The sequence below is a fragment of the Linepithema humile genome, chromosome 1, assembly GCF_040581485.1.
Source record: "Linepithema humile isolate Giens D197 chromosome 1, Lhum_UNIL_v1.0, whole genome shotgun sequence".
Classification (NCBI taxonomy): domain Eukaryota; kingdom Metazoa; phylum Arthropoda; class Insecta; order Hymenoptera; family Formicidae; genus Linepithema; species Linepithema humile.
The window spans coordinates 38,807,402-38,817,025 of record NC_090128.1 but is presented as its reverse complement, the minus strand read 5'-3'; the positions used below and the strand labels follow the sequence as shown (position 1 = coordinate 38,817,025).

The 9,624-nt window shown below is 33.3% G+C and overlaps 2 protein-coding genes across 7 annotated transcripts; both read right to left on the bottom strand.

Moving 5' to 3' along the window:
* Eb1 (microtubule-associated protein RP/EB family member 1) lies at positions 1–7,119 on the bottom strand. Of its 6 annotated transcripts, none has more exons than XM_012359049.2 (8): positions 6,811–7,119; positions 5,988–6,274; positions 4,184–4,427; positions 3,751–3,798; positions 2,968–3,062; positions 2,723–2,881; positions 2,382–2,467; positions 1–1,725 (listed from the first exon to the last, which is right to left on the bottom strand). In XM_012359049.2, exons 2-7 carry the CDS (start codon positions 6,252–6,254, stop codon positions 2,429–2,431), a joined length of 852 nt encoding a protein of 283 aa, XP_012214472.1. In that variant the 5' UTR covers positions 6,255–6,274; positions 6,811–7,119; the 3' UTR covers positions 1–1,725; positions 2,382–2,428. The 6 variants fall into 6 exon arrangements, with proteins under 6 accessions (XP_012214472.1, XP_012214470.1, XP_012214468.1 ...); XM_012359047.2 differs by having other exon boundaries at positions 2,433–2,467; XM_012359045.2 differs by lacking the exon at positions 2,382–2,467 and having other exon boundaries at positions 6,811–7,112.
* Positions 7,120–7,688: 569 nt separating this feature from the next.
* Vps16B (Vacuolar protein sorting 16B) lies at positions 7,689–9,622 on the bottom strand. The gene is made up of 8 exons (XM_012359032.2): positions 9,316–9,622; positions 9,050–9,231; positions 8,826–8,962; positions 8,731–8,758; positions 8,519–8,663; positions 8,205–8,449; positions 7,962–8,138; positions 7,689–7,888 (listed from the first exon to the last, which is right to left on the bottom strand). Exons 1-8 carry the CDS (start codon positions 9,461–9,463, stop codon positions 7,763–7,765), a joined length of 1,188 nt encoding a protein of 395 aa, XP_012214455.1. The 5' UTR covers positions 9,464–9,622; the 3' UTR covers positions 7,689–7,762.
* Between the last annotated feature and the right edge of the window lie 2 nt (positions 9,623–9,624).

Genomic DNA, 9,624 nt, shown 5'->3' with positions numbered 1-9,624 from the left:
TAATCTGCATTCGGGTCGACTTTATTAAACGTTTATTACATCGGCATTGAAATTTCAAATTTTGAAGCACATATGCGCGCGTACAGAGCGACGAACAGAACGCAAGCCAAACTGTATGCCCTTCTTCCTGTTGGAACTTAGTATATAAAAATGTAGTACATAATGCGAATTATATTCTAATCAGACAATTGTTCACGATTATCGACGCTTTTTGCTTAAAATTAATCCGATTCTTATACATTTACGATCAATATCGATTTTGACCATCAAAACCAATAACATTGAAAGCACACACGCATGCCGAAGCACGTAGAAGCATTTGCAAAACGCTTTACGCGCCGTGACTCTTTCGCTCTTCGTCTCTCTCACTCTTTTGCTCGCAAAACGTATAATTTTACGGATTTTTTTTTTTTTTACTTTATGAAAGTGAGATATAGCAGCGTAATCGACAGTGCTCCGACGACACAATTTGCAGAAACACTTTCGCGCTTACTAATATAATTCTGAGTATTTCACTTGTATCTCAAATTCACCGCGCTTTAAGGCCATTCTTACATCTCGAGGGACTGTCAATAGGCTGCAAATCGTTCTCTTTGTGACCGTTTCTTTCCTAGAATCTATTTGTACGGGAGAAACATTAATAGACAAATCTTTTAATATGAATTCTAACTTTAATTAGTCTTTCACATCTTCATAATTCAGTAATCGGGTGCATAAGCGTACCGTTTTGTCTCGCAATCTGCCTTCACAAAGCATACATTGTCTAATTTACTAAACCAAAGTACTTGGACTGTGTATGTGCAGTGTTCGCGTATCTACGAATGTATTATGTTCGATGCTCCTGTGTCGGTGAGATGCAGATAGAGAATGTTGGCAAGCGGAATAAAATTTCAATTATTAACGATGATGAGTAAGAGTTAATTCGCTGACGGTAAAAACTCACGCAAAACCACTGAGTGCATCGGCCGCTTAGCACATTGCACGGAAAATGGGTTGGACAAACTGAGCGGTTCTCGGTTAAGCTTCCCAGCAGGACTAACATTTCTTTCTTTTTTTGTTTTAGATAACTACAGATAGATTTTTCGGAGGATAAAACTGTTTGACAAAAACTTCGTGACTCATTGTCGGTACAAACTTAATACATTTACAAACAAAACACTCACGCATTAAAAAAAAGGTGTAGTTAACGTAAATCGCTACGCAACAGTATGCGGATGCAAAAATAACATTAACAGATATTCGGTATTCGTAAATTTGCGGCAAATCGAGAGCCATTGATCTTGAGAATTCTATCATTGTAATATTACAAGGAATTGTGATAACTTGTAAAAGATTACCAACTGATTTTTCCCTCCTTTAACACTCTCTCCTTTCCCCCACTCCTTTCTTTTTTTTCAATGACCGCTAAAGAACAAGTTATTCAAGTGCACTACTTGATTTATGTCTATCCTAATGTCGTGCGAACTTTAATGATTTTGATCAATTTCATGAACGAAACGCGAATGCAGAGTCTGCTAAAACTGCTGAATAATTTGCTGATATAAAGTAGCTTAATTATTATGCAAGGGATACTCATACTGGTTCGTAGGCATGATAATCTGAAACGCACTTGGATAATTTGCTGTTCATTTCGATTACATTCGTAAATAAGAAAGGTTAATATTCCTCCTCGTCGTCGGGCGCTAGCCCGTCGCCTTCTAATTCTTCGGGTGGTGCAAAACCGTCCTGAAAAGAAGAACATTAGAGTTATAAAAGTCAGAGGAGAAATCTTTTCACAACTGCAAGCTCATCATATCGAATCTTGTGTAATCACGAAATACAAATATATTATAAGCATAGTGAAAAAAAAAAACATTTAAAAAGAAATATATAATTTTTAATCGTTTTAAAAAAGAATTGTGAATACCTATACCAGTGTTAATTTGACAAAAGAACAAACACGAGTAAAATATTAATTTGGAATTTATCCAGATTTTGAGGAACAAAAGTTGACTTTATCAAAATTGAATATTTTAGTAGTTGCGATAAATGAGCTTCGCGCGCGCGCGCACGAAAAATACTTAATACTGTGATATATTCCATTACTATAATATATATTTCTAAAATTTTTGTTATACGAAGACACATGATATATATATATAAGGCATGAGGGCTGTTAAAAATACTGATATTCGTAATATGCATTATTTTATAATCGTGCAATTAATCAAAAATATAATAGCACATTGAAGGGAGCTTCAAACTAAGATATTAGATAAACAATCACAAAATTAAGTGTAAAAGTACTTTCAACGTCACTTTACTGATTTCTCTTCACACTTCCAAAGTTAATCACCAAATACGATTAAGACGCCCCAAACATTTATTTAAAATATCATTACCTTATTAGCAAAAACGCGCCTGTTACGAAACAATAAAAAAAAGATGCTTACATAGTATCACTCACAGATTCTTCTTTTTTTAAATCCTGGAATAAAATTATGGCATCTTATACGAGTCTTAATTGAAATTTTGTTTCACAAAAATATAGGGAAGATGCATAATATCCTTTGTTAATCCTTCAATAAATCATAATTCTAGCTCTCATGTCTTATAATAAATTTAACAAATTTATGAAAAGCAAGAAAAGCAAAAAACTTCCGTAATAAATACATTATATCTTTTTACATGAACTTGGAAATTATTTGAACTACAATAAGATAAATAAAAGGAACAGTATTACCTCTGTTGCGTAAAGGACTTCTAAAATTTTCTGTACAATAGGTGGAGGATCACCGCTATTGTCGCAATCTTGACACATGACTTCTATGTCACGTAATTTTCCAAAATAAAAATCTCTTTCCTTTTCCAAACCTTCGACTGACATTTTCAACTCGACCAACTGAAATGTTTGATTAATCGTTAGAAAATATGCACAGAGGATATCGATTTTTGTAAACATATTTGAGTAAAATAAATGTAGCATACCTGTGCAGTGAGTTCTTCAACTTTTCCGGTATCACCACGGTTGCCGACTGCCGGGTTTTTCGGTGGTGGACGATACGGCGGTTGAACTTTATTTACTGGATGAAGAAAATACGTTTCTTTAAAAATATGTTAAAACATAAAGTGATTTATAGTTCTATTAATGTAAAGTAGATAAATTTACTTGTATCGCAATTGTAAATTATGTCAAGATTTAATAAATTTATCTAAATATATAGACATACAAGCCACATTGCGGAAAGCAGAACAATGCATGCAGAAATCTAGTTTAAAACCATGCACAGTATATGTATTTCACACAGTCGTAAACTGTTAGTTTTACGAAAGTGAAATTCATATAGAAAAAAAATAACATCTTTGCATTAACGAAAAAGAACCGCAAGGCAAATATTGCAAGAAATGAAAAATAATTCTCATATTACATGTTTACAATATAGTGCACTAACAAGTGTTGATAGTGAAATAAGGAAATAATGACCAGAGACTAGTTGAATGCTATATAAAGTGATAAAATATTTCATATGTGATTAATTTTCAAAACTGTGTTCATTAAAATTTTGTTTGTTTCAGTAGTTACTTTTCTTTTTTTAATATTGTGATATAAATCAGTATTAACAGAAGTACTAAATTATACAAAATTACTAGGAACACATAATTTATCTTATACTTTATATACTTCAATATTAAAATATATATAGAATGAAAGAAGTAAAACTTAAGTAGGATGAATAACAATTAAAAACAAAATGATATATTGAATTTCACCTAAAGTGTTTGTATTATCTGCTTGGAAGATGGATGTCCCTCTCATACCTAAAGACAAACTTTATTTTAAGTTACCGAGGCCACAACGCAATAATCCATTAGGGTTTTTTTTTGTTCAAATACTGATTTCTACGCGAGATATCTTTAATCAAATGACAAGCTACATTTTTTTTAGGAAATTTTAAATCTACTGATTCAGCATCCATTCTCTAATATCTACTTGTTTGCAATCAGATTTTCATAACATTAAAAACGTATCATGATCAATCAAGTCATTATCAATTATTGATTAGTAAAAATCTGTGTTAATGCAAAATTTGAAGTCACATTTGAGAAAAACACTGTTCCGTTAGATTCAATTTTGTTCCATATGTATAGTTAAGACTCAAACTTTTTTTTTTGTATCAAAGAGGAAAGTCATTAAATGATGTACCAGTAGTACGAGGAGCAGTTTTAGCCGAATTTACTGTCTCACGTGGAGAAATACGTGGTTTCGCATTAGAACCACCACGGGGTGCATTACTTCCGCCACTACCCATAGGCTCCCCTCCTCGCATAGCAAGCGCATCATACGGCTCTGCTCCCGAGTAGTTTGCGTCAAAGAACTTCTTGAACCATTGCAAAAACTCAAAGTTGTCTTGGAACCTGCCTTTCACCAGCCTATCAATTGGCACAATCTGCAAATGAGGAGTGGAGAGTGTGTGTGTATGCGTAACAAAATAAAATAAAATAAATATGAACAAATTATTCCAAAATGAATAAACATAAGGTCTGACGTTAAAATTAACCATTTTTAACATAACACAGCTAGAAAATGTTACTTTTAACATCATAATACATGATCAGAAACGATTGTGACAAGTTTATAAGGACAGTTTCTTGTTTTCTAATCCTTTATCGCTTGCACAGATCTGTTTTATAGATTGTTAGAAATATACAGTCCGGGAACCTTTTCTCTGGTTCTATGCTAAATCATGATGCAAATGCAGGGCGGACAACACCTAACATCCTATTTTGTATATATGTATAGAAGAATTATTTCATATATATATATACACACATATTAAGACTTCACATTAATATGTGTCACATATTTCTGTACACTTTTTCCTACGTTCGATCGATTTCATTAGATTCTCAAATGTTCGTAATGTATAAAAAAGAAAGGGTGCGTGTGAGGTGAAACACATGTTTGTGTATCATGAAAACAGCTAACGTATTCAATGCATAGACTTCAAATAATACAAAATTGGTACAATCGATTAAAATATACTATTGCAATCAAAGACATTTCAAGAGTTGAGACACACACTTTTGGAATGTACATCTCTGCGTGCACACGCATGTGTATGTGCATATGTGTATGTCGCTTTTACAGAATACTATTATGTGTTCAGCATGCAAAAAGCGGTTGTGTAAAATCGAGATTGCAACAATGTACCCTGCTGCGGCCGCGGGGCGATGGTACGTTGTTGTATGTGTCTTTGTTGCATTTGTGGCGGCTTTGATTGCGGCGGCAGAGGTACCAACTGTGGATTCGACAAATTGTGTGTCCCGTCCACACCGGAACCTAGCGGTATGCAGCCGCGCGCTTCGTAAGCATCGTACTCACGACCGTCATAATTCGCATCAAAAAACTTTTTGAACCACTGTAGAAACTCAAAGTTGTCTTGAAAGCGCCCTTTTATCAGCTTGTCCACTGGTATTACCTGAACCATTTCCATGGCCATATCATTATAATTTCATTGTCTTGCGCAAGATTTATACTATTAAATGTGGAACTATGTGACCTAAGACTTTGATGTAAAATTGTTTTTTATATTGCACATATCCATGACGGCTTACCTCTCTTAATATTTGTGTAATATATTCCTCATGCTATATTTAGTAATCATAATTTATCTGTTTATTAATATTAACAACTAAATACTTTCATGTTACATATTTTTTGTATTACATACAAAATATATGTTACACTACCAAGCTTTCCACTTTCATTGTATTCTTTAAGCATCGTTAAATCACCCAATAACTCTCAGTGAAAAGAAACAAAAAGATATGTAATAAAACTACAACTTTAAAATCAATTATTTTAATGTTTATCTTAATATGTCACCTCTATACTTCGTACCAGATATATTTCCACGTATCTGCTGTTTTTTAAGGAATTATCACGAGAAGCGTGCGACAAAAGAGAAATAAAGATAAAGATATCTGTAATAAAGTTGTTTGCTTACCTTATCCACATTCATCTTTTTGAAACCACCTTGGAGAATTTTGAAATTCTGTATGTACTCGTGCTCCAGATTAGTCTTGAATTTGACCCTTTTCAGTGGTACACTGCCCGGAAAGAGCATATCCATAAACTGACAGTAGACCGCACCGGTGCACAGTTCCTCGATCTTAGTAAACGAAGACTGGAGACAATCATTTACCCAGGCCAACATGTCATGGCGACTGAGATTATCTGATGTCATATTTGTGGCGTATACGTTAACAGCCATGTTCTCTGCTTATTTTAACTCTGAAAAACGTAAAACACAGCAATGAAATAAACATATAGTATTAGCAAATATTCTTACAATACTCATGCAATCATGAAATTCCAACACAATATGCTGCAAGCAGTATCAGAATAATTATGATTATCATCAGCTTGTCATATGCACAAGGAAGATAACAATTAAAATCCCAATTATTGTATTATTTTCGCCCGGTTAGCGTTATCCGACCTAAATGAAATCGTTAAGTGAAATCTGTAGTAATAACCAAAGCTTTGATATGTTGAATTTGCCTTTGCGGTTCGGAAGACGATCAGCGAGATCAATTAAATAGTCGAATTCGGGGAGATCTTGAGAAGGACAACATTCCATTCACTTTTTTTGGTACGAAATTGTCGCCGTCGACATATTCGGCATTCTTTATCAATGCGCCACGCTTTCGGGACACGTATCCCTCCACGAGTCGCCTCGTGCAATCGCCACTCGCTCGTGAATTCGCCTCGCCGGATTTACCTCGAAATAGCGTCCGGATAATTGTGAAATGTGTACGATAACTTACCGAGGATCGCGAAAACACGGGTTACTCCGAACACGGGAGTGGTTCGCACACGCAGATGACAAATGTGCACTAGAATGTTTAAACGCGCACACAACGGAAACTTCTAACGGTTTCCTCGAGCGCGATTGGCCGGCTTAACGCTATGCGCGCCGCTCCACGTACTGCGAAGCGTATTTCCGATTTTCGCGAAAGAATCAGCACCGAGAAATCGAATTGAGTTAAATCTTGATGAACAAAGGCGAGAAAATTTACTTGAATTGTCCGATGAAAAGTAACGCGACAAAAGAATATGGCCACAATCTAAACAGTACGTGTATAGAAATAATTTATCGACTTAAAGTCAAGTTCACATTGCACAATAGTACGATTATGAGGGATTCAGAGATCACATTCAATATAAAAGAACATTCAATATATGCAATAGAATTTTTTCCGACAGATTCTAGCTGATAGATTGTCAATAAAAGATAAACTGTCTTGTAAAATTATCTTATTAAATATCAAGAATATATTAAGCATATATATTGTCAACAATATCATATATCTATGTGAGGGGCTCAGAAGAAAAGTGGCTCAAGTCCTTTATTTAAATTCCATGTATAAATTAGAAAAAACTGAACAGTTTTTATTAAATAATTTTAAAGTGAGTGCAAATATTTCAGTTAAAATTAAAAGAAACTATAGTATCTGCGAAAAATATGTACATGTTGTACACAATTAGAGCAACTTTAATTTTAAAACTAATTTTCTAACAATTAACAAAAATGGACTTGATCCACTTTTCCTTTTAATCTCTCACATCATACACTATGTGTGCATGTATATATAATAATGTATATGTATATGTGCTTATTAATGCAATAAATACAATAATTGCATATAATTCAAATATATATTATTTTTCATAATTATAAATGTTGGATAATAATTATAATTATAAATTAAAATGAGCTTAACTTTTCCATTTAACATGTGGTAAACGTAAAGCACTTTCAACATAAAAATATTCTTCTGATTGAGGCTGCAATTTTGCTTTGTAATCCATCAGCATTGTACGGTCTCCTTGTTGCACAAATATCTATAAAATTTATAAATGTATAACTTAATCGTCCTCTACATAATTTATCATTGTCACAGAAATATATACATACATCAATTACTACCGTATGGCAAGATAATTTCTTTGCCAATTCCAATCGTTTTTCTAGATTATCAACAAACTTCAGATACTTTTCTAAAATAGCGCACGGTGCATTGTGTTTATTCAATACTTTCAAAATATCTTCTATATGTAAATGCGTTTGCAGTTTTGTATTACCAAGTATTTTCTAGAAATAAAACAGTATAATATAATTCTAAAGGGATAAATTGATTCACAGCACAAAACATGTTACCTTTGTTAAGAGTAAACGATCGATGTCATCCCATCCGCTACAGGAGGCTTTAACTTGTATAGCGGCTTTTTGGTATAATTTAGGAGAAATGTCATGGTCTTGAGAGAGCGTTGTGGGTGATACAATGACAAAATTATCTGGAGTATTGCAGTGGTGCTTGTGTGCATAATACAGAGATTCCAAAACAGAAGAGTTTAATGGGAACTCTTCATTTCCCTTTTTCTGTTTGATCGCCATTTGCCATTCTAACAAACAATTCACAGATGTATAAACAATGATTTGTCATATATCAAAGTATAGGATTGTAAACATACCTAAAAGCTTAATGTAAGATTCTAGAAACGTAGCTTCCTTACAATCAGGTAGCATGGCAAAATGTGCTTTGTAACAATTGTGAAGTTTTTGCAATAGCCTACTTGGGTCTCTGGTGTTTTTTATAATAATATAGAGATTCTTCATCTGTAAAAAAACCACCAGTAAAATACATTTGTAATTTAGCTTGTATGATATGTACTATAACACTTACAGCAGCAGTTGAAGAGTGGCCCAGCATTCTGTAAAATGTCAGATGTGAGAAAACTAATAACAATTCATCAAAGACACGTTATAGAAATTACATACGTTAAAATATCAGTTATTTCACTCGTTTGTAGTCTTATAAAAAGATAATGGATATATATATTTACTGCATCCGGCCTCTCTATCAATAATCTTTGTACCAAAGATCGCTTCAGAGTTTTTGTAAGAAATAAAATGATCTGCAACAAATAATAGAATTTATATTATCATATTATTGATTGATATATATAATAAAATTGTGATTCTAGCTATACAAAAGTTCTTACTATCAAAATGGCATTTCCATCTCCGCTTAAAATGGCAGCATCTAATAGAGCAGTTTTACTGCTAAAAGACTTATATTGTTCTAGTGAGTATGGCTGACCGAGTAATATCCTTTTCAACGTAATATCTGGTTGGGCAACAACTGTTTCTGAATGTACATTTCGTAATTTATCCGCAGTTAAAACTACAAAATTAAATATTCAGTATTTAAATACACCTGTTAACACTGATTGATTTCAACGTAAATATATTTGCATTTTTCACATACTGCATGACAGTGTCTTCTCAGATATAATTGAGAGCAAAGGTTTTGTATTTTGAAGATCATCATTCTCAATAATAACCTCGTTTTCAAAACAGAACGATCGCGTTTCGCTGCTGTACCAAAAATCGTCATCATCTTTAGCGGTATTCATGTTACGAAATAATCAGTTTCCAAAAATTAATTTCCTAATCCAAGTTTCAAGTAATTGATAAATATGTAAACAAAACAAAATATTTTCTGACACTACTCATAACACTACCAAAATATTATTGAACTATACATATGTGAGATGTGACGCATCACGCCTATCAC

Excerpts from the sequence above, each read along its gene's own strand:
- Eb1 (XM_012359045.2), bottom strand. The coding sequence starts at position 6,254 with ATGGCTGTTAACGTATACGCCACAAATATGACATCAGATAATCTCAGT. Across the intron at positions 3,799-4,183 it reads AACTGCTCCTCGTACTACTG|GTATGAGAGGGACATCCATC; the intron begins GTACATCATTTA and ends GTTTGTCTTTAG. Across the intron at positions 3,063-3,750 it reads AGATAATACAAACACTTTAG|TAAATAAAGTTCAACCGCCG; the intron begins GTGAAATTCAAT and ends TTCTTCATCCAG.
- Vps16B (XM_012359032.2), bottom strand. The coding sequence starts at position 9,463 with ATGAATACCGCTAAAGATGATGACGATTTTTGGTACAGCAGCGAAACG. Across the intron at positions 8,450-8,518 it reads ATCTTACATTAAGCTTTTAG|AATGGCAAATGGCGATCAAA; the intron begins GTATGTTTACAA and ends ATTGTTTGTTAG. Across the intron at positions 8,139-8,204 it reads ATCGTTTACTCTTAACAAAG|AAAATACTTGGTAATACAAA; the intron begins GTAACATGTTTT and ends TTTTATTTCTAG.